The sequence below is a fragment of the Schistocerca nitens genome, chromosome 6, assembly GCF_023898315.1.
Source record: "Schistocerca nitens isolate TAMUIC-IGC-003100 chromosome 6, iqSchNite1.1, whole genome shotgun sequence".
NCBI lineage: Eukaryota > Metazoa > Arthropoda > Insecta > Orthoptera > Acrididae > Schistocerca > Schistocerca nitens.
Window position 1 is genome coordinate 689,438,301 of NC_064619.1, and position 25,486 is coordinate 689,463,786.

The following is a 25,486-nucleotide window of genomic DNA, read 5'->3' on the forward strand; positions in this document are numbered from 1 at the left end:
CAGGTTTGTGTTGATTTTGACCTCAGCTTGCTACCGAAGGATTCAACTCCCGAGCTGACCTATTGCTGCAAATTTCTCAAACTTCACTCACAACTTGCCGATAGCATATTTTTGTACACCGATGGTTCCAAGTTCGCCCACGGTGTTGGCTGTGCTTTTGACGTCGGGGATGATAAATTTCAATACCGTCTTCTCGACCAGAACAGAGTTTCTACCACACAGATTTTTGCCCTCTATCGGGCTGTTAACTATGTTCGGGGGCACCAGCTCACTCGCTGTGTGATCTGCTCCCACTCCCTCAGTGCCCTTCAGTGTCTGGATGATCCAAATCCAGTCCACCCCATCGTTCGATGGATCCGGGACTGCCTCCCTTTGTTCCCGGATGGGGGAGCCCAAGTGATATTCATGTAGGTTCCTGGCCATGTTGGTGTGTCTGGGAATGAATGCTGCTGATGCTGCAGCCAAGGCTGCAGTCCATCTCAGTCGGCCCACCTCTTACTCTGTTCGTAATTTTCTCTATCGGTGTATTACGTCACTTTGGCATGACCATTGGTGCTCTCTTCTGCTCAGTTGCGAATAGAGCACTGCTGGTTATTCATTGCTACTTGCTGAGTGGTGACCCTGCACCCAGCTGTCCCTTATGTAGCCAGCCATTAACAGTCGGTCATTTCCTGATCCTCTGCCCCTATTTTAACCACTTGTCTGAGTCGGGATGCCGCCTGCCTTACCGGACATTTTAGCAGATGACAAGCGAGCTATTGCTCGCATTTTAAGTTTTTTAAAAATCAGTAATGTGACAAGAGATTTGATTTTTTACCTGGTGACTCCGGTGTCTTGTCATAGTCTTTTAGATACTCTTCCGTAACGTCTTGACGTTTTAGATTTGTTTTTTCTTCCTTTCTGTATTGGACCTCGGACAATGCCGAAGTGAAATGGATTGTGTGAACATTTACACTAAAAGTATTGAGAACAGTGAGCTCATCCACCACCACAGTGGCACTCTATGTTCCTGAGCAGTTAAAGGACCACCTCTGTCCATGACTGTAGCACAGCGGAGCTCTTCTGTGGGCAGCAGCCACATACTCTCCTCCATCTTCTCACACCACAGCCCTTAGAACACCAAATTTGTAACACTGGACGATACCCCTGCGCCAGGTTCAGTGGTATGGGCCTACTCATATTGAGCAAAAGCTTTGTGGATAACAGTTACAGATGAGCAGTGCATTATGATGGTTGATACTCCATGGTGTTTGGAATGTCGACACACCATCCAGTACCGTCTGTGTATCGCTTGGAGTTGGGGTACCCACCCTTGCAAAACCCTGAACCACCCAGGTAGAATTTGTGCCTCGGGGTACCATCAGTGGTTCCCGTGGATGCAGGTTTGTAGATTGAGACCTCCCTGCAACATCCCTCCCCCCAACAGTTGTATCCCACACCTCTGTTCTCTGATGCATCACTAGATGCCCCAAGTTCCTTTTCCCTGCTGGTGGGCTCCTCCACCAGGATACCAACTATGCCATTGGTTCATCTTCTGAAACATCATCCAGGGTGTTTCAGGCCCTACACGCCTTGTCCACCATCCTCACTGACAATGGCAACAGTGTAACACACAAAATCTTGTGAATGTGGGGTCTTAGACCTGCAGTTTTGGGGAAGAAGTGTCAGTAAGTTCTGAGCGGATGGTTGGGCCCCTATTGTTTTATTGAGCTGGCAGCTATACACAAATGACAGGCAGTCTTAGCCGGACAAACCACATATTTGAGTTGGCATATCTCAGTGCTTATCTGTGTTAACTGGCGTGTAATTGCTTTTGAGAACATAAAGCATTCAAACGTAGAGATGTATATTTTGAGATCCTGTAAGGCAGCGTCAGTGACCGTAATGGAGAATGCCCTAAATCAGACAACTACAACATCATAATCACAGTCATCAAGTGCGAACACATACAGGATTTTAACAGTAAACCACACCATCATGAACATACTCCTTTTGCAGCATCTACCACTAGAGTTGGATGCACATCTGTGATGCTTCCATGCTTAGTTAAATGAATCTGTGACAAAATGTGTTGTTCTTCTTAGGACCATTTCTATTTCTGTTTTGAGCTTATTTGCTACAAGTCCCTGACTGGCCAGCAAGGTGAAAAGTACCATGTGTTTACATGTTGAACAATACTACATCTACACTGTGGAAACCACTGAGAGGTGCAATACAGGGGGTATGTCCCATTGTACAAATTATTGGTGTTTTCTTCTTAGTCCATTCATGCATGGAGTGCGGGAAGAATGATTGAATGCTTATGTGTGTGCAGTAACTATTCTAATCCTATCCTTACAATCCCTATGTGAGCAATATGTAGGAGATTGTAGTATATTCCTAGAATCATCATTTATAGCTGGTTCTTGATGTTAATAGGCTTTCTAAGCATGGTTTACATCTATCTGCAAGAATCTTCCAGTTCAGTTCCTTCAGTATCTCTGTGACACTCTCCTGTGGACCAAACTAACCTGTGACCATTCATGCAGCCCTTCTCAGTATACATTTAATATCCCCTGCTAGTCCTATTTGTCATTGGTCCCACACACTTCAGCAATACTCTAGCAGCAGTCACATGAGTGATTGCACATCCCCAGTATTCTCCCAATAAACTGAAGTCTACCATCTGCTTTACCCACGAGTGAACCTAAGTTATCATTCCATTTCATGTCCCTACAAAGTGTTACCCCTAGGTTTTTTTATGAGTTGGTAGATTCCAACAGTGACCCCATTGATATTATAGTCTTAGGGTACATTTTTTCATTTTGTGAAGTGCACAATTTTACATTTATCAAAATTTAAAGCAAGTTGCCAATCTTTGCACCACTTTGAAATCGTGTCAAGATATGACTGAATATTTATGCAGCTTCTTTTAGACAGTACTTCATTATAGACGACTGCATCATCTGCAAAAGGCCTGATGTTACTGCAAGGTCATTAATACACAACCTGAACAGCAAGGGTCCGAACATACTTCCCTGGGGCACACCTGACATTATTTCATCTGATGACAACTCTCCATCCGAAATAACATGCTGTGTGCTCCTTACCAAATAGTCCTCAATCCAGTCACAAATTTTACTTGATGCCCCATATGATCATACTTTTGAAAATGAGCTACAGTGTGGTGCTGACTCAAATGCTTTTTGTAAATCAAGACATACTACTTCTTCCTGATCGCCTTCATCCAAAGATTTCGGTATGTCATGTGAGGAAAGTGAGTGTTGAGTTTCACATGGTCGATGTTTTCAGAATCCATGCTGGGTGGCATTGAGGAGTTGGTTCTGTTAGATACCTCATTATGTTTGAGCTCAGAATATGTTATAAGATTCTACAACAAATTGATGTCAAGGAAGGTGGATGCCATTTGCTGTGGGGAGAAAGGTTGCTGTGTAGTGTACAACAGACAGTGCTTCCATCTCCACAATAGTATTTTTTTCTGTGTCTGTGCAAAATATCTTGCACATGCATTTTACCTTGCAAACCACTCCTCTTATCTGTTGTTTGGTGCTTACAAGAAGGCTTTTCAGGCCTACATTGACCTCAGGAGCTAAAAGTTTTTTCTGCTACATGTGCTCATATAACCCTGACATATCAAGATGAAATATTGGAAGAGTTAGACTTTCATTTCCAGTGTAAGTGTCATATAAAGAAATGAATGGGTTATGTTCAAAGTTGCTCTTGTAAAGGGTCATTTCATCCAAGTGGTCTATAGAGGTTACTGCATGACCACATTGGATTTTGATAAAACTTTACTTGGGTGTTTGCACATGTTCCCAGTAAAATTGGTAAAGTAATGCAATTGCCTATTCAATACTTCCAAAGATGTAGTCATTGGTTTGACCCCATAGCACAGCTTTAAACAGTGCACCCATGAGTGTTCAACAACTTTGAGGCATAATAGTGCCAACAATATTATCTTCAAAGAAACAAAACTAGGCAGTCGTGGATAAATTGAAGCAAAGTTGGCTGAAAAAATACACTTGAAAAAATGTTAATTTCAGCTTTTTATATTGCTGGAAGTAATTGAGGGATAAACCTGAAACTTTGCCTGGAATAACCTGCCAACACAAGCTCTTAGAATATAAAATTTTGTTCTGCTAGTGCTTTCCAGTTGTTTACAAATTGAGGGAAAAGTTGACAATTTTTATAAAAATGACAGTAAATGGGATTTTTATCAAACTTTTATGAAATTCTTCTACATAGTCTTAAACAGTTTTCATGAGAAAGGCCAAATTCTAAACCACCTAAAAAAACTTTTTAGTTTTGCAGTGTGAGTACATATTCCACTGGTATTCAAATGTGACATCATACTGTGTTCTACAGTTGTTTAGAACTCTCCAGAGAAGGTAATACAGAAGTTGTGACAACTAGCAAATGAGATTGAGTCAGAACTCAAAAAATTCAGGAAAGGGGGTGTCATTTGTCATGACTTCTCAAGGTGTTTCAGCCTGGTTTTCTGCTATAACAACTACAGAATCAATCGGTTCACAAGCATCGAATTTCACTGGACATTGAGGTAGTAAAATTGTTGCATACAGTTGCACATTGAATAAATTGTCTTAAGTTTTACACCATTGCCATGTTGTGTAAATTTTGGCGAAGTTCATAGCAGTCTGCCCTATTATTTTGTTTTAGAAAGGATTTGTTAAAGAGAATTTTTAGTATGCACTTTCATTGTACAATACAATTGACAAGATAATTTAATTCTGGTTTAAAGTGTAACATATATTGTTTCGAATAATGAATGAATGCTAGACTGTGTTCCACCAGAAAGGAGGTCAGACAAAGAGCTAGATGAATGGACAATATTCTGGCTGACCTTGCCAAGAGGGGATCCATGGATGGAAGAAAAAAGTTGAGAACAGAGATATGGAGGAAGATTGTTTAGGAGGCAAAGGCCCACCAATGGCTGTAGTACTGAAGAAGATATATTGAGTTTGCCTAGTTTGCAGTTAATGTGGAACATTAGTGTACTGATGGAAAAATTCTGTAAATTTGTTGATATGGTCCATGCTGACTTGACCACGTCTGGTTTCTTTTCAAGTAAGAAATCGCGAGTACCCGTGCCCAATAGCTATGCAGTAACATCGTCCGGTGGGTTTCTTTACATAAGATCCCAAACATGATGATACACTTCTTTGTCAGAGGCCAAAGCTAGAAGTTCTCTTTTTCATTAATTTTTTGTAGACTGCCATGAAGAAAACTATATTGGGTGGTCAAACAGTGTCACTGTTGGTGCTGGAATAACTGCAGTAAAGTGCTCTTGTGGACCCCAGCACTTGTTGCTCCTTGATGCCAATAAAATGAATTTGCTAGGTGATCCGAGGACATAAGGCTCAGCGGAAGTCTCAAATATTTCCAATCCAACACACTTTTTCATAAACACATGCAGAGTATTTTCCTAGCTGTAGGTCCAATCTGCCACGCTGCTGCTCTGAGAGCATTAATGACATTACATTTGCTTTCATTAGCAAAGAAGAAATTGAACAAAATTTAAAGAAGAGACTCAAACATGGATATACTCTAACAGGAACTAGACAGTTATCATTTTAAGCCAACTGATCAATTAACAATTTAGCTCAACAGAGTTTCAAATGGTGCGTCATCTTTTGTGGCCAAAATTAATTATGGTAGTGAAGGAAACATGTTAATGCAGTACCTTCAGCCAGGACAATAAGCTGCATGCATTTATGAAGAAGAGTGGTGGATTGGAAATATTTGTGAAGTGTCTGCCAAGTAGAAAGATGCATTAATAAGCTTTATGTGCTTTATTAGCTATAGAGGAGTGACAAGTGCTGGATTCCAGAACAGAACATTATTGCAGTTATTCCAGTACTATCATGGGCAAGATCTAGCTGGCAATATAGTTTTCCTCATGACATTCTATAGCAAATTAATGAAATCTATAACAAAAATTCAATTAGTTTGAATTAAATATAAGCTAAGGATTCTAAAAGACCTTCTACCTTTGGCTTCTGACAGTTAAATAAGTGTATCATTATTCTTGGAATTCTATGGAAAGAAACCTTTATCAGGCTTGGGAAACTGTGGGAAAGAAACCCACTCGAGGCTGCTATTGCACTGCTATCGGGAGTGGTCACTATGTTCATGAGGTTGTTGGTTTTCTCATTTTAAAAGAAACAAGCAGTGGTTAAGCTGCCATGGAGCTTAGCAGCACTATTTTGTATCAGTACATTGTTCCACAAAATTGCTTAACTTAAGAACATAATTATTAACTAGTGCTTCAATAGCACTGTACAATAATGAACATACTCAAAATTCTCTAACATATGTTCTTTCCGGAAAAAAGAAAAAGAAAGTAAGTACTGTGAACTCCACCAAAATTTGCACAGCGGTGTAAAACTTGACTGTAATTTATACAATTTGTTGCGGCTGTCACGCAACAATTTTACGACCTTGTTATCCAGCACTTTCACAATGCACAGTTATTTTGAAGTTTATAACCTGTTTGATTCTATAGTTACTGTAGCAGGCTGAAATGTCAAGATGAGTCATGACAATTAAATCTCCCCTCCTCCCTCGCCCTGAAATTTCTTCTGACTCGATTGCACTTTATAGTCATAGTACTTTTGATAACACCTTCCCCAGAAAGTATTTATCAAATGGAGATCATAGTAAGTAAAAGAAATTAAATTTGAGTACCAGTGTTGTATTATTTGTATTTGCAGTGCACCTCCACCTTTTCATGGTTTTTTGGAGCCTTGTATGCTCGCATTGCAAAACTCAATACAGTGTTTTAGGTGGTTTAGAATGTGGTCTTTCTAATGGAAATGGTTTTGAGTTTGGTGTGCAGAAAACTTGTTTTTGATTGGCAAAGAATACCCATTTTTTGGCATTTTTACAAAAATTGTCAACTTTGCACTCAGTTTGTAAACTGTTGGAAAGCAGTAAAAGTGTGAAATTTTATATTCTTAGACCTTGTATTGGTAAGTTGTGTGGAACAATTCTGGTTTATGCTGCAATTATGTTGGGAGATATAAAAAGCTAAACCTCAGTTTTTTCAGTCATCTATGTTTTCATCCAATTTTGCTTCCAATTATCAACATGAAAATTACTGAAGGAATCTCTCTTAATTATTTTGCTTAAGAGAACACAAAAAATTGTAAAAGTTCTAGCTTGTTTTTATTTGTGTATTTTTCAAGAAAATGGGTGCACTGTTGATACTGTGCGTTGGGGTCAAACAAATGACTGTATATCTGCAAGTATTATATTGAGGAAAGTACAATCTTATCTGTGGTCACTGGGAACATGTGTGAATGTACATACATAATTTCAAAGAAATCTGTGATGTTCAGCTGAGATTAGACCACTTGTAAAGCAATGGTGCTAAGCTATGTCTGTAAATGCTGGGTGTCTGGGTTAAACATATAGTGATATTAAAGGTAATAACTTGATGTAATTGAGATATTGATGGTATGTGTCCACAATAGTAACTAAATGTTTGTATACACACCTAATACATATTGATTTGCAGACAACTAATCAGTATTTCACTTCTCTCGAAGTGTTTCGCAGGCATAATATGCTATTGCGCGAATGCGGTGGCTCGGATCTGGTAGATCGTACTGTGTGTGCCAAAAACAATGTTCTACCAGTGTAACAGATTTTAACTCTCTTAGAAAAAACACAACAGAACACCTGCTGCAGAGTCCCCATGGCTACTGACACACATTTACGTGAATAGAACAGTTCCATACATGAGGTATTAACTGCTGCAAGCAAGCACTGAAAACATTTTGAGTTACTGTACTTATAGAAGCAAACTACCAATAAATATCTCAATTACATCCTGAGTTATAAAATTTAATAGTATTTCATATTTAACCTAGGGATCCTTTATAGATGACATTGGAATATTTAATGATAACCATTGATAACTACTTACCTGTGTTATTGCTATTTTGTGTTTTAGTATGTTTGTGAGTGAAAACAATGATCTTACAGTGCATAAAAATTGTATTCTCAAGAGGTTGTCTTTTCATCCTTGTCTTGTCTGTAAACCATGGAAGAAATATGGTTAACACAAAATGTATCAGTGGGACAATGACCCATTTGTATTCCATACCTTCTCAAGAGTGATGATGGGTGCCTGTTGATGAAGCTTTTACTTGCAGACGCATATGCGTTTTATACTAAGAGATTACTGGGTTGTGTGTGGCTTGCCCAGCATCACAGCTAATAGAGCACAGATATTGACCTATAGCAATTGTGCATTTGGAGTCAGTCTTCTATGCAGATAGGCCTAATTCCCTTTATAAACATTGATTCTCAATATATGCACACACTTGAAGGGGGGAGAGATATGTATGTTAAGACAGGTTATTTTGCTTTGGGGGGGGGGGGGAGGGAGAGGTTTGACATCTTACATGGAAGATAAACTGTGTGTGGGGGAGGCATAAAAGTTGGTTTACGTGCTTTCTAATTGCAGGTAACATTATTGTGCTGTCCACAGTCAGTTCAGTTTTATTTGTTAATCATAATTACAATTTTGAAGTCAATTCTTCTACTTGGTGATGAGCTGCACGTGTGTTTGAGATATATATTTTTACATGTTGTATAAAAAAGGAAACAAAATTGTAATTGAGGAATATGATGTCATAAATATGTATGAAACCATTTATATATGTTCTTTATTTATTAAATCCCATCTCTTAATAGGCATGCAGTGGAGTATTGATATGCAAAATTACTCTTGTAGTTGTGTGTCGTTGAACTATGCTAAATTAAGAAATATGGCTATTGGAGAAAACTGAATAGGGATTCATTTTCTGGTGTCAGCATTCATCCTCATGAGTGCCATTCATTGTTCAAAATAAAATGTTTAGAAATATATTTTTATCTGATGTGAAAGAATTAGGGTGATTTAATGTGTTTCTTCTTTGTCACTTGTAAATCACATGGAAAATGCTCTTTAAGTGATAATTACTGTTTTATTGTGTCAAAACCCAATAAAAGTATTTTGTTTGCAGTCCTGATGACTTAGCCACTGCAATTCTTCGCAAAAAGGATCGTCCAAATAGGCTAATTGTTGAAGAAGCTGTGAGTGATGACAACTCTGTTGTTGCATTGTCACAGGTTAGTACATGTGTGCCTTGAAGGCATAATCTGAAACAATTTAGTCAATAGAAAATTTCAGTATTGCATATTTACCACTTTATCCAGGTTGGGAACATTGTTTCTGTGTCTTACATCCAAGTGTGTATGAATTTTTTGTTGTTGAGTGTGCCAGATTAAAGCGTGTGTGTGTGTGTGTTTTCATTTGTGCGGTATGTCAGAAGATTAATATATGCATTGAAAAAGCATCACCATCACTTAAACTTAACGCCTTGATCAGGATAGCTAACGCACACACTGTTCTGTATCACAGTGGGGAAGATACTCCATGATCAGGATGTGACTTGTATGAAACTTGTGCCATATTGTCTGCCACTTGAGTAAATAAAACCTGTGTGTGAGTGAACTTGTGTATGCTAAAGACAGAGTGGAAAAATTTTGCCATTTCCATGTATAATACATTATTAAGTGATGCTATTGCCTGTACATCCATGGCTAAAGCTACAGTCATAGATCGTACACAAATGAGCCATGTCCATTATCAACATACTTTGCTTGGTCAACCTGAAAATGTAATTACTGGATGATGTCCTCTATTGCAGTTCTGGCAATCGTTTTAAGATATGTAATAATTCAGATATTATGTGGAGAAGATATATTGGAAATTAACAGATAATGTTTATGGATATATTGGAAATTAACAGATAATGTTTATGGTTTGTTTTGCTCTTTCAGGCCAAAATGGATGAACTGCAACTGTTCAGGGGAGACTCTGTTCTTCTGAAAGGAAAACGGCGAAAAGAAACTGTATGCATTGTTCTGTCGGATGACAGCTGCCCAGATGAAAAAATACGGATGAACCGTGTTGTTAGGAATAATTTGAGAGTCCGATTATCAGATATTGTCTCAGTCCAGTCATGTCCTGATGTTAAATATGGCAAAAGGATACACGTTCTCCCAATTGATGACACTGTTGAAGGCTTAACTGGGTAAGAAAATGATAATTCAAGATTTTCATGTTTAATGACATTGTATCTTCTAAATTTTGTCAGCTTCTGAAGAAATACACACAGAAATCTGATTTGGTTCATAATGTTTTTGCTTTCAGGGGTCTATTTTTTTGTGTATACTATTGCATGAACTTTGTGCCTTTCAAATACAGTAATTTAGTTTTTCATATGTATATGACTATTTTAGGAATTTGTTTGAGGTATATCTCAAACCATATTTCCTTGAAGCGTACCGACCCATACACAAGGATGATACGTTCATTGTACGAGGCGGCATGAGGGCTGTGGAATTCAAAGTAGTTGAAACTGATCCTTCGCCATATTGCATTGTTGCTCCAGACACAGTCATTCATTGTGAGGGAGACCCAATAAAACGTGAGGTATCAAATTTGTACTATTGTTTAATTTCACCTAATAAGCAATACTTTTCTTTGCATATTTATACACCCAAACAATTGCAAATGTTTGTAAAACAATTTTTGTGTGCTTAGGAAGAAGAGGAGGCATTGAATGCTGTCGGCTATGATGATATAGGTGGTTGCAGGAAACAGCTTGCACAGATAAAAGAGATGGTTGAATTGCCGTTACGTCACCCGAGTCTCTTCAAAGCCATAGGTGTCAAACCACCTCGAGGCATACTGCTTTATGGGCCTCCTGGTACAGGAAAGACACTAATTGCTCGTGCAGTAGCCAATGAAACAGGAGCATTTTTCTTTCTCATAAATGGTTGGTGACATATTTTGAGCTTATTGCATTAATAAAAGTTACTATATAAATTTCACACTTTTTTCTGTTTTGCGGATATCAACTGCAAAGTATTGTTGGTACACCAATGTTTCATGTTTTTTTTGTATCAAGTGAAATTGTAACTACTACTGATACACACATTTTAAAAAAAAGCTGTCCCAGCTTTCTTAATTGTTAGTTTTTTCCTTGGGGAAGAGAAGAACGATAGATTAAGAAAGGGTGGAAAGAAGGGCAGGTTGCTTGGATCACAAATTCTGTGGGGTCTCTCTTAATGTTTGGTCTAACTATTTGGATCCTACAATTTGATCTCAGTAATTAACTTTCCAACACAGGTGGATAAAGACAGTAAGACACTGATTGATAATGTTTCTTTTGGTGAAGCTCAAAGCAAGAAAATAACTGTTTACCAAGTAACAAATGCTTTCTCTGATTATGATGCACAGTTAGTTATGATGAATAAGATACTGCCTTACAACACGAATACTCCTTAGTGGAAATCAGTTTAAATGATTGACTCCATGACAAATGTTTTTAAGAATAGTTTACAGGAGATGACCTAGGGTGAAATTTGTATCGAACCAAATGACAACTTAAAATTTAATCTGTTCAGTGACAAAATTGTCATTATTTTAAAATAGCTCTCCACATAAGCTTATCAGAAAGGACACTAAACAGCAATGTTAAACTGTGGGTCACTAGAGTGATTAAAGCATCTTGTGAAAGGAGAAGGGAAATGTCTTTTGGCTAAAAGAAGTAGGGATCCTGCAGTAGTTGCACACTACAAAAAGTACTCAAAATTGCTAAAGAGAGTTGTTAAAAATCAAGGAACATGCACATAATGTGAGAAATTGGTAATTTCAATAATAGACTTAATGCCTATATGTAATGTTGTGAAACAAGAGGAAGGACAACAAGCCTCATAAAGACATCACTATTGAACTGAGTAGAAGGGTTATAAATAATGAGTAATGGGTATCAAATGTACTTAATAACCAGTTCTTATATATTATAGAAAGTGTAGGGACAAACAGTTACAGAAAAATCACGTAAGTGTGTTGAAAAAATTAATTCTAATAAAATCCAATCAAATGAATGTATAACCAATTTCTTCTTCTTCTGAAATTAGGAAAATGTATGGTATCTGAAAAATAAAAGCTCATCTGGTTTTGATGGTGTTTCTAACAAGAGTACTAAAGATTTATTCCCATATAATAAGCCCGGCCTAATCTGAAATACATAATGCATCACTAACTCAAAGCATTTTTCCAGAGGTACTGCCATTCTTAGATCCCTCTAGAAAGATAACTAGTGACCTGTCTCACTGCTGACACCACTTTTCAAAATTTTTGAGATGATGATGATGATGTATTATGGAATATCTCATCTTATTAATAATATTATGAAAAGGAAAGTTGCCACTCACCATACAACTGAGATGCTGATTCGCAGATAGGCACAACAAAAAGACTGTCATTATTATTAACAGTAATATCCTCAGCAAGTCACAGTTTGTATTTCATTTACTAAGAATATCATTTACATGTTTATTCATCAGATATTAAGAGTGTTGGATAATAAAATAGTGTCAGTTGGTATTTTCTATGACCGATCTAAGGTTTTTTGTGTGAATCACAGTATTCTCAGAGATGAATTGAAGTTTTATGGAATTGTTGGTATAGCCAACCAATGAATAATGTTATATCTAACCAAAATATTGCAGAAAGTTGTACTTAGTAATTCGAGGAGTGTATGTGGGGAGACAATGCTGAGCACAAAGAAATCACATGTGGGGTCCCCAAAGCTCAGTCTAGTACCTCTTTTATTCTTCAGTGTAAACGATCTTCTGTCTACTGTACAGTTAGCAGAATTTTTTTTTTTTTTAAGGTGACTCTAGAGCATTTTAGTCAATCCAAGCATATATACAGAAACAGAAGGGGCAAACAAAGTTCATAAGTGCCATTGACTAGTTTTCTTGGAATGGTCTCGCCCTTAGTTAAAAAATTGCAACATATTCAATTCTGCACATTTAGTAGTACTACACTAATTATATTGTCAGTGTAACACATGGTAAGAAAATAATAAATAAGGTGGCAACTTCAAAATTTGTAGGTGTCCATATTTATGAGAATTTAAATTGGAAAAAGCACATTTTGGAACTCGTAAAGCAGCTTAGTTCAGCCACATTTGCATTTAGAATCATTGCAAATCTTGGGAATGAGTAAGTTGACATGTTTTCATTTAATGTCATAGAATAATTTTGTGAGGTAACTAATCTTTAAATAAGATAAGCAGCGCAGTAGATAGTGTAGAACTGGTCATGTGATTTTCCATGCCTTATGTAAGTCGAGTCATTTTGGTGCATACATACTAATTTGCTATATGGATTCAGTGCAGCGCAGTAAGGCACATTGGCATGATGATGTGACAAAATGGCAGAAAGGAGTTATCGTCTTTGGCTATGCCCTTGACCAGACCATGAGTAAAGCCAGTATTACGTTATCCACCTGTCATATAAAAGTCTGCATCAACACCCCAAGGACACAAGTCTAGAACTGCCAGCTTCTTTATGGTGGTTCTAGTACACAATGTACCTAACATGTATGTCTTCACCAGCACCCCAGGTACATATAGTCGTACCTGCAGGCTTGTTTATATAGTTGAATGTGTAATTTAATATTTTTATGAAGCTATTATTTACTCAATAGTGAAATTTTCTGTATGGTGTATTCATATTTATTAAGCAATTACTGTTGTGTTGTGCAGCTAGAAAGAAATTAAATTACGGTTATACAGAATTATGAACTAAAGTGTTAGTTCATGCCGTTCAGGTACAAGCAAATGATTTAGTCTACATTTCACAGCATTTGTATGTGGAGGACACAATTATCCATGCAGCACTTGCGTGACAGTAGCTGCTGTAGTCATTAGAAGGGTAGAATGACAGCTTAATGCCAGGAGTAGGGATAGATGGATAGAGCGTCTGCCATGTAAGCAGGAGATCCCGGGTTCCAATCCTGGTCGGGGCACACATTTTCAGCTGTCCACATCGAGGTATAACACCACCACCTGTCGGCAGCTGAGGTTATCAGTTAGTCATCATTTATGTAGGAATTAGGTTGGCTGGGAAGTGTGGGTGAAGGCAGAGACATATACTCCCTCTTAATGAAAGATCCACAGAAATTTAGGAACTTTGCCAGAATGGATTTGTCTTGGTTTGACAAGCTGGTATTGATTTACATGAGGGGTTCTTGCAACTGACACAGTAATGAGGGTACAGTCCTCGATATTAGTGGTCAGCACAACCGCTCCAACTCTTGTGGCTATCCTCACAGCATTTTGCTTCCTGGCATACTGAAATAACACAAAACATGCAATCAGAACCCACACATATTATAATATGTCCACACGTGGAATGTAAAATTATATGCACATTTGTGTAAATATATAAAGTCAACGTTAAACATTTGTTGCCATACCATACTATGGTACATTGTATCTTAAGGAATCAGACACCTTTCCTGGTTGTGTGCTTTAATAGTCAAGCTATCATTAGATATACAGCTTTTCTCAACGACAATACAAAAAAGAGAATTTTAGTTTGTTTTATTACTGTATTTATAAAAAAAATTACTCGCCGAAAAATGTGTAAAGTATCTTGTCTGCTGGCCACGGATGAAAACAGTAACAATCAGAAAGCCCGCCTGATATGCCGCATGTGCGTATGTGCATCTCCTTTACTGCGCATGCGTGGATCCATGACAGATAAAAGGGCTCCTATTTCTCCATGGCAGATAAACAGTTTGTTAAAATCATAGCTTCACCTTTTCTGCCATTAGGTGGTAGGCTGCCTACACACGGCTTGTTCACTTTAGATATGTTGTGTAACACTGGCCTACAAAGTTGCCTAATGTGGTGGTGTACGTCTGTTGTGTCATCCAGCTCTGATGAGTTGCGATGTTTCCTCTCTTCAAATGATACAGTTGTTGAGTGTACAGACAGCATGATGAAGCACTTAACCCTCAGTGCATGGAGGATGCAGCTCAGACTGAAGGTGGTTTTGTGGTTTTTTTCTTTACTAAGACTTCGACCAACTCATTCCAGTTACCGTGAATATAGACGAGGTCAATTGATTTCACAGTGTTACAGAAAAAGGTATGTTCATGATGAGTATGCTATTTGTACACTCCTGTCTTCAAAGATAACAGCATATTAAAAGTGCAGCCCATGGGTTTCTGGTTGGACAAACATTCAGGCACTCTGTAGCACCTCACCAGACCCACTAATTCATCCAACCTTAATTCAATAGAAATCGTCTGGTGCTATTTGGCACAGCAGGTGAAATATAATGATGGACATATGATGTTGTAACTCTGTGGAGGGTGTAATCATCAGTGAGCAGTTACTGTTGGATATGACACAATTGAAGCAGCTCTCTTTTTCTTGTCAAATTATGAATGAGGTCGTTATTGGTATGGTAGTGGTGTTGCACAGTACAAACAGTGTGATGTCTCCTGGGAATGAGGGACTTTTTTTTTTCTCTCTAATTTGGTCATAATAGTTGTACCCATGATAATTAGGGATCAGATTTTAATTTCTGAGGAAATTGGTTCTGAGTAACTTTAGTGTGAAAAGAAAAGTTATGACTTTGCCTTGGGTTGTTCTTTGGAGAAGCCTACGCAATAATAACTGTTGCAAACTGATATATGAATTAAGCTTGCTAATGAATAAAATCCTTGGCTGCAGTAATTTATTGCTGAATCAGTTATCAGAATTACCTTTTTGAAATTAAAACTTGTCTTGCTATGACATTTAAAGTTGTGTGTGGTTGAAGTGGCCAGTGTGGAATTGAGGATTTGTCAGAGGATTGCTGTAAATTTCTTCCATAATTATTTCAGATACGGTAGCAGGAGTTTTGGGATTCAATCCCAAGTTACTTATTGCTTCTTTCACCCGTGGCGATGACTTATGTATGTGAGAAATGTCAGTGCTTCATCATGGTTTGCAGTTCGTATTAAACCTTAACCATTGCTGCTCCTATGCTATCCCCCTCCAGAACTGACTGGGGAAGTCTGTTCAAAGGTCTGAGGAAGGCGAGGACAAATAATTTCAGTAGGACCATGCCTACTAGGAAAGCACTGACCTCTGGGTTGATTATTGTACTAAATGTGACAATGATGATCAGTTTGCTTATTTATGGCCAGACTAGTCATGTAATAGTGTATATGGAATACACTCTGTCAGACGTCCTCTTTTGACTACAGGCATTTGTTCAAAAATAACGAAAAAGGAGACTGCATATGACAAGTGATATAGCCACATCAGCTGCAGAATTCAACATAAGCATCTCGGCTACAACCTTGTCACGTATTTATGTTGGGTCTGCTGTGATACGCAGTTCATTGTCTAATGAGATTAACCTTTTGCTAAGGCATTTGGATTGATAGAGTAGTCCATAGCTGGCTAACAAGCATACTTCCCTCTGATGACTTCTGTGTTCCTAGTTCTTCTAACACTTTTAATGCTGAGTGTCATGGATTTGCATTGTATCACTTTGTCGCTAGTAAATAGAAGTTACCTGTTTCTGTGTGCCAGTGCTTGTGGTAGGTGCAGATTATAGATGAGGCTAACAACGCTTCTGACACGTACAGCCACACCTGGACTTCAGACTTGAAAATGTTTTGCTGTGTCCTATCCCACAACTTATATATTAGAAATTGTTTTGTTACTGGTACAAGCTTTGAAGAATATTTGTCGTTTTGCCACTCCTGATGCCAAACCTGTACTCTAGTAGTAAGTAAAAGCCTTAGGTGCAAGATAATGTCAAGTGTGCTCCAATCACCTTTGTTTTAGTCATGTCGTGATCACATATTTTTGCATGGACACAGCCACATATGAAGGAACCAGTCATGCAATATGGTCGTATAACTACATCTGTCTGAATGGACTTTGTCATATTGTGGTTTTTGGCAAGCCCAGTTGTAGAAAATTCTGTTTGGGAGATTTTGATAAAGAGTTGCATTATGTCTTATGTCCAAAGGGTCATTTTAATCCCCTCCGTATTCTAATTTCTTTGTATTTTGTATATCTGAATAGTTCTTAAAATATAACCATTAGTTCCACAACCATGTGCTAGCAATCTCCAGTATTCCTTTTCCTCTACCTCCCTATGTGATTTTATGACAGAACTTGTTGAAATTGGGAAAAAACTTGACAGAAAAAACTATAACTATACAAGAAGCTGTGAAAGGTGAAAAACTGAATGCTAGCAAGACCACCAGGAATCTATATTACTAAGCATCTACCCCAGAACCCAGTTCCAGGTTGCCTATCTGACTGCTTTCAGAGGCAACAAAAATTTGATTTTCAATATTTCATGTAATTATTGACTGAATTTAAAATGCTGTCATAATCTCCACATGAGGTACACTATGTGATCAAAAGTATCTGGACACCTGGCTGAAAATAACTTGAAAGTTTGTGGTGCCCTCCATCGGTAATACTGGTATTTAGTGTGGTGTTGGTCTACCCTTTGCCTTGATGACAGCTTCTACTCTCACAGGCATACATTCAATCAGATACTGCAGGGTTTCTTGGGGAATGGCAGCCCATTCTTCACAGAGTGCTGAAGAGAGGTATGGATGTTTTTCGGTGAGGCCTGGCACGAAGTCGACATTCTAAAACATCCCACAGGTATTCTAGAGGATTCATGTCAGGACTCTGTGCAGGCCAATCCATTGCAGGGATGTTATTGTTGTGTAACCACTCCACCACAAGCCATGCATTATGAACAGGTGTTAGATCGTGTTGAAAGGTGCAGTCGCCATCCCCGAATTGATCTTCAACCGTGGGAAGCAAGGTGGTTCTTAAAACATCAGTGTAGGCCTGCGCTGTGATAGTGCCATGCAAAACAGGGGATGCAATCCCCCTCCGTGAAAGACACGAGCACACCATAACACCACCGCCTCCGAATTTTACTGTTGGTACTACACATGCTGGTAGATGACGTTCACCGGGCATTTGCCGTACCCACACCCTGCCATTGGATCACCACATTGTGTACTGTGATTCATCACTCCACACAAAGTTTTCCCAACATTTGTGCTCCTTACACCAGGCAAGATGTTGTTTGGCATTTACCGGTGTGATGTGTGGCTTATGAGCAGCCACATGACCATGAAATCCAAGTTTTCTCACCTCCTGCTTATCTGTCATAATACTTGCAGTGGATCCTGATGCAGTTTGGAATTCCTGTCTGATGGTCTGTATAGATGTCTGCCTGTTACACGTTATGACCCTCTTCAACTGTCCGCGGTCTCAGTCAACAGACGAGGTTGGCTTGTACACTTTTGTGCTGTACGTGTCCCTTCACGTTTCCACTTCACTATCTCATCGGAAACAGTGGACCTAGGGATGTTTAGGAGTGTGGAAATCTAGCGTACAGACGTATGACACAAGTGACACCCAGTCACCTGACCGCTTTCGAAGTATGTAAGTTCTGTGGAGCGCCCCACTCTGCTCTCACAATGTCTACTTTGGTCACTGATATGGAGTACCTGGCAGCACACTGCACCTAACATGAACAACATATGTTTTGGCGGTGTCTGGATACTTTTGATTGCATAGTATAACTAGACTTTTTCATCCTGTATTTGGAATGAGAGCACTTGGTGACCTGCAGCAAATTTTACATACACTTTGACCTTTATGAAACTTTTTCTTGTGGACATGCCCACAAAATAATGATAAGAGAAAAGTTTATTGCTTGTGACATTCTTACTGTTTGTGTACTAAAACTTAAGCATCAGATATGATTATTTTAATATATTACTTCTTTACTACCAACTCTACTCTCACCATGGTTTGCAAGGTGTATGTAAATGCAAAAAGAATACCGTACAACACATAGTTCAGGAGATATAATATCAAAGATTTAGATTTGTGAATAATAAGCTTCTGCTTAAAAGCCACACAGTAAAACTTGAGTATCAGGGCATGGCATTTTAATTTATTTCTTTACTACTAAGTATTCATAACATGCTTGCAGTCTCTTTAATATATCACTGAATGTACCTGCAGAATTATGTCATTGTGTGACACGTAGTTCAGAATATATGATACCATAAACATTGAGGTACATGAAAACCATAATTTCACTGAAAGTGGAATGCAAATTGGGTGGACTATATAGAGTCAATGTCTCCTAATGAGAGCACGTAGCAACTTCCAGCAAAACTTTAAGCATAATTTGAAACATAACTTTTTCTTGTTTACATGCTTAACATCAGATATTTAACACATAACTTATTTGTAAAGTAATCAGATGTCTGATGCTATTTTATAAGTGGTAATTATGTTATTTACAAAATCAGGACATTACGAATATAAGTTCGAAAAACTGAAGAGAGATATGAAAACTAAAATACTTTGTGGTGGTGGTTGCTACAGAAAAATAATTCAATGAAAATTTATACAGAGATAGAAATAAGCCTGTCATAAGCTGTTGAATATATTTTCAGCAAAATTTTTGTTCCATTTAATGTGAAATGGATTACTGTACCATGAAACTGTTTACAGGGCCTGAGATTATGAGCAAACTTGCTGGGGAATCTGAAAGCAACCTGCGAAAGGCTTTTGAGGAAGCTGACAAGAATGCTCCTGCGATTATCTTTATTGATGAACTTGATGCAATTGCTCCAAAAAGAGAAAAGGTGCGTTAGAATCAGCACATGCTTTTGTGGTTGCTTATAATGTTATGTGTCTGAATTCTTTTTACCTTCTTCTACTAGTGGAACTGTTACGAGGAAAACAATGTTAATGTCATAACAAAGATATATCTTTGGAAAAAAGACACTCTATGGAAAAAGTGATTTCATGGGTATATTGCACATTTTTACCTACTCCATACATTATCACAGAGCACATTGTAAATTGTGACTGGATTTGACCATGTGACAATGCTTGTTGTAGATATGTTGATTTACATATGCCCCCCCCCCCCCCCCCAGTGTTGATTCATTTGTAGGAGCTGATGGTTTCTTGTAAGTTAATATCAGTGTTACTTAATGCTTTATTTTTAATGTAGCATCCTTCCTTCCCTGCAATCTCACATGCCTCAGACATTGTCACTTCTGTTGAACATTACTGCATTTCCTTTCGGCTGCATTTATTCCATATTATGTCTGCTCTCCTTTCTTCTTCTTCTTCTTCTTCTTCTTTTCAAAAGTGTTTTATGAAAAAATTATTGAAAATATAAATAATAAATGTTAACAATATTTGTGACAAAATAAAAAGCCCAGTTGTAAAAGCTCCAGAAATGGAAACTTGGAACAGGGCAGGCAGACACATTTAAAAACAAGCCTCTGAAAATTAGGTACTAAGTCTTTGTATGTAAAGAGTAAATAATTAAACCCTTCTTGTTTTCCTTAGACACACGGAGAAGTTGAGCGCCGCATAGTTTCACAGCTCCTGACCCTCATGGATGGCTTAAAACAGAGTTCACATGTTATTGTAATGGCTGCTACAAACCGACCAAATTCCATAGATGGTGCCCTGAGGCGCTTTGGTCGTTTTGATCGGGAAATAGATATTGGTATTCCTGATGCAACTGGTCGTCTTGAAATATTACGTATTCATACAAAGAATATGAAGCTTGCAGATGATGTAGATTTGGAACAGGTAAGTCAGATTCTTGGTCCTCTTTTTTTCCTTCCTTTTATAAACATACTGCGTGACTCATATTTTTTATTTCCAGATTGCAGCAGAAACACACGGTCATGTTGGTGCTGATTTAGCTTCTCTGTGTTCAGAGGCAGCTTTGCAACAGATTAGGGAGAAAATGGATCTTATCGATCTAGAGGATGATCAGATAGATGCTGAAGTGTTGAGCTCTCTGGCAGTTACTATGGAGGATTTTAGGGTAAATATGTCACTTTTTTTGTAGTTGGTACTTTGTTACTACAGTCTTCTCATGTGTTAATATTTCTTACATTCGCATCTGTAATGAATTTTAAGATATCTTAAATATTTTAATATGCATATCTTTTACTTGTCGTATTCCAGTATGCCATGAGTAAGAGTAGCCCAAGTGCTCTAAGGGAAACAGTTGTTGAGGTGCCGAATGTCACTTGGGAAGACATAGGTGGTTTAGAAAACGTGAAGAGAGAGCTGCAAGAGCTTGTACAGGTTAGTTTTTGAAGACAAAACATTGTTTTTATTTTTATTATAATAATAAAATTACTGAATGCAGCTGGGTGATAGCTGTTACATTGAAAATTGAAGTTTGTTTCCTCTTGTGTAGTATCCTGTAGAACACCCAGACAAGTTCTTGAAATTTGGTATGCAACCATCAAGAGGGGTGCTTTTCTATGGGCCACCAGGTTGTGGAAAGACACTACTTGCAAAAGCCATAGCGAATGAATGTCAAGCTAATTTTATTTCTGTGAAGGGACCTGAATTGCTAACAATGTGGTTTGGAGAGTCTGAAGCCAATGTTAGAGATGTCTTTGATAAGGTATGTGTTCAGACAGTTAGTAAAATATGTGCTTATTGGGTCTTATTGTTATTGCTAACTTCTGATTTTTGTCTCTTTGTATAGGCAAGAGCTGCAGCACCATGTGTGTTGTTTTTTGATGAACTTGATTCAATTGCAAAATCCAGAGGTGGTAATGTCGGTGATGCTGGTGGAGCTGCTGATAGAGTAATAAATCAGATATTGACTGAAATGGATGGAATGGGTGCAAAGAAAAATGTATTTATAATTGGTGCCACAAATCGTCCTGACATTATTGATCCTGCTATACTAAGGCCTGGTAGGCTTGACCAGCTCATTTACATTCCTTTGCCAGATGAAAAATCGAGGGAAGCTATTTTCAGAGCCAACTTACGCAAGTCGCCTGTTGCAAAGGTATGTATTGTAGAAGTGAACAGGCTTGTGAAATTTTTCGGTGTAAATGTCGTAGTGTAGATATACAGTGTGAATAATTTTGTTATACAGTGTGAATAATTTTGTTTCAGGATGTCGATCTGACGTACATAGCTAAGGTCACTCACGGATATTCAGGTGCAGACTTAACTGAGATATGTCAGCGAGCCTGTAAATTGGCAATTCGACAAAGTATCGAAGCTGAAGTGAGAAGAGAAAGAGAGCGAGCTAACAATCCAAATCTTGCAATGGATGTAAGTACATAATTTTGGTATATTCTTCAGTGTGCATACAAAAACTCTTCTTTACATTTGTGAGTTTTGTATGCATGTACAGAAACTGTTGTCAGTACAATCAGGATAGAACTCTGTTTTGTGGGCAGAAATGTACATCAGTCACACTACAAAATTATGACTGAAAAGGCGTGCATTTTTTAAGGTTACACAAAAGTTCATACAATGGAGCCTGGTGAATTGGCTGTCTAATCAATATCAGGATCCTAACAGGGGAACCTCCCCATCGCACCCCCCTCAGATTTTGTTATGAGTTGGCACAGAGGATAGGCCTTAGAAAAACTGAACACAGATCAATCGAGAAAACAGGAAGAAGTTGTGTGGAACTATGAAAAAAATAAGCAAAATATACAAACTGAGTAATCCATGTGCAAGATAGGCAACATCAAGGGCAGTGTGAAGTCAGGAGTGCCATGGTTAGCTGAGCAGCTGCGGAATGACAGGTCCTTGGTTCAAGTCTTCCGTGGAGTGAAAAGTTTACTTTCTTTATTTTCGCAAATTTATTATCTGTCTGTTCGTTCATTGACGTCTCTGTTCACTGTAATAAGTTTAGTGTCTGTGTCTTGCGACCGCACCGCAAAACCGTGCGATTAGTAAACAAAAAGACGTGCCTCTCCAATGGGAACCGAAAACATTTGATCGCAAGGTCATAGGTCAACCGATTCTTCCACAGGAAAACACGTCCGATATATTCTATACGACACTGGTGACGGCATGTGCGTCACACGACAGGAATATGTCGTCGACCCACCTAACTTGTACACTTGGCGAATGGGTAAAAAGATTCTTCTACCTTGCCCAATTTAGGTTTTCTTGTGGATGTGATAGTCACTCCCAAAGAAGTGTTTAGGTCTAGCGTCCCCATACTACGGCGCAGTTACCTCGCATCGGACGGACGGACAGGTAATAATTGTCTGAAAATAAAAAATTAAACTTCTTCACTCGAGGGAAGACTTGAACCAAGGACCTTTCGTTCCGCAGCTGCTTGTGCTAACCACGGGACCAAGGCACTCCTGAGCTCACACTGTCCTTGATGTTGCATATCTTGCACGTGAACTACTCAGTTTTTATATTTTGCTTATTTTTTTCGTAGCCTCACACAACTTCTTCCTGTTTTCTTGATTGATCTGTGTTCAGTTTTTCAAGGCCTATCCACTGTGTCAACTTATAACTAAATCTGAGGGGGTGCAATGGGGAGGTTCCCTTGTAAGCAAATTCTTATGTATGAACTTTTCTATGTATCTTTACCACATCAACCATGGGGAAGGTATACAGGAATTTGTGGATTACCATTTTCAACATTGTTGTTGTTGTTGTTGTTGTTGTTGTTGTTGTCTTCAGACCTGAGACTGGTTTGATGCAGCTCTCCATGCTACTCTATCCTGCGCAAGCTTCATCTCCCAGTACCTACTGCAACCTACATCCTTCTGAATCTGCTTGGTGTATTCATCTTTTGGTCTCCCTCTACGATTTTTACCCTCCACGCTGCCCTCCAATACTAAATTGGTGATCCCTTGATGCCTCAGAACATGTCCTACCAGCCTATCCCTTCTTCTAGTCAAGTTGTGCCACAAACTTCTCTTCTCCCCAACTCTATTCAATACCTCCTCATTAGTTACGTGATCTACCCACCTTATCTTCAGCATTCTTCTGTAGCACCACATTTCGAAAGCTTCTACTCTCTTCTTGTCCAAACTATTTATCGCCCATGTTTCACTTCCACACATGGCTACACTCCATACAAATACTTTCAGAAACGACTTCCTGACACTTAAATCTATACTCAACGTTAACAAATTTCTCTTCTTCAGAAACGCTTTCCTTGCCATTGCCAGCCTACATTTTATATCCTCTCTACATGACCATCATCAGTTATTTTGCTCCCCAAATAGCAAAACTCCTTTTCCACTTCAAGTGTCTCATTTCCTAATCTAATACCCTCAATATCACCCGACTTCATTCGACTACATTCTATTATCCTCGTTTTGCTTTTGTTGATGTTCATCTAATATCCTCCTTTCAAGACACTGTCCATTCCGTTCAACTGCTCTTCCAAGTCCTTTGCTGTCTCTGACAGAATTACAATGTCATCGGTGAACCTCAAAGTTTTTATTACTTCTCCATGAATTTTAATACCTACTCCGAATTTTTCTTTTGTTTCCTTTACTGCATGCTCAATATACAGATTGAATAACATCAGGGAGAGGCTACAACCCTGTTTCACTCCCTTCCCAACCACTGCATCCCTTTCATGTCCCTTGACTCTTATAACTGCCATCTGGTTTCTGTACAAATTGTCAATAGCCTTTCGCTCCCTGTATTTTACCCCTACCACCTTCATAATTTGAAAGAGAGTATTCCACTCAACATTGTCAAAAGCTTTCTCTAAGTCTACAAATGCTAGAAACGTAGGTTTGCTTTTCCTTAATCTATCTTCTAAGATAAGTCGTAGGATCAGTATTGCCTCACGTGTTCCTATATTTCTATGGAATCCAAACTGATCTTCCCCGAGGTCGGCTTCTACCAGTTTTTCCATTTGTCTGTAAAGAATTCGCATTAGTATTTTGCAGCTGTGACTTATTAAACTGATAGTTGGTAATTTTCACATCTGTCAACACCTGCTTTCTTTGGGATTGGAATTATTATATTCTTCTTGAAGTCTGAGGGTATTTTGCCTGTGTCATCATCTTGCTTACCAGATGGTAGAGTTTTGTCAGGACTGGCTCTCCCAAGGCCGTCAGTAGTTCTAATGGAATGTTGTCTACTCCCGGGGCTTTGTTTCGACTCAGGTCTTTCAGTGCTCTGTCAAACTCTTCACGCAGTATTGTATATCCCATTTCATCTTCATCTACATCCTCTTCCATTTCCATAATATTGTCCGCAAGTACATCGCCCTTGTATAAACCCTCTATAACTCCTTCCACCTTTCTGCTTTCCCCTCTTTGCTTAGAACTGGGTTTCCATCCAAGCTCTTGATATTCATACAAGTGGCTCTCTTTTCTCCAAAGGTCTCTTTTAATTTTCCTGTAGGCAGTATCTATCTTGCCCCTAGTGACATAAGCCTCTACATCCTTACATTTATCCTCTAGCCATCCCTGCATAGCTATTTTGCACTTCCTGTCGATCTCATTTTTGAGACGTTTGTATTCCTTTTTGCCTGATTCACTTACTGCATTTTTGTATTTTATCCTTTAATCAATTAAATTCAGTATCTCTTTTGTTACCCAAGGATTTCTACTAGCCCTCGTCTTTTTACCTGCTTGATCCTCTGCTGCCTTCACTACTTCATCCCTCAGAGCTACCCATTCTTCTTCTTCTTCTTCTTCTGTATTTCTTTCCCCCATTCCTATCAATTGTTCCCTTATGCTCTCCCTGAAACTCTGTACAGCCTCTGGTTT

General features: G+C 38.5%; 1 protein-coding gene across 1 annotated transcript in view; it reads left to right on the forward strand.

Annotated features, from left to right (window-relative positions):
• LOC126262244 (transitional endoplasmic reticulum ATPase TER94) overlaps positions 1–25,486 on the forward strand; it is a 55,729-nt gene that overhangs the window by 10,653 nt on the left and 19,590 nt on the right. Inside the window, exons 2-12 of the mRNA XM_049958724.1 lie at positions 9,033–9,138; positions 9,853–10,106; positions 10,315–10,507; positions 10,619–10,853; positions 19,449–19,582; positions 20,301–20,549; positions 20,626–20,790; positions 20,934–21,056; positions 21,172–21,384; positions 21,469–21,777; positions 21,888–22,049. Of these exons, the coding sequence (XP_049814681.1) occupies positions 9,033–9,138; positions 9,853–10,106; positions 10,315–10,507; positions 10,619–10,853; positions 19,449–19,582; positions 20,301–20,549; positions 20,626–20,790; positions 20,934–21,056; positions 21,172–21,384; positions 21,469–21,777; positions 21,888–22,049 (2,143 nt within the window). The remainder of the gene's footprint in view (positions 1–9,032; positions 9,139–9,852; positions 10,107–10,314; positions 10,508–10,618; positions 10,854–19,448; positions 19,583–20,300; positions 20,550–20,625; positions 20,791–20,933; positions 21,057–21,171; positions 21,385–21,468; positions 21,778–21,887; positions 22,050–25,486) is intronic.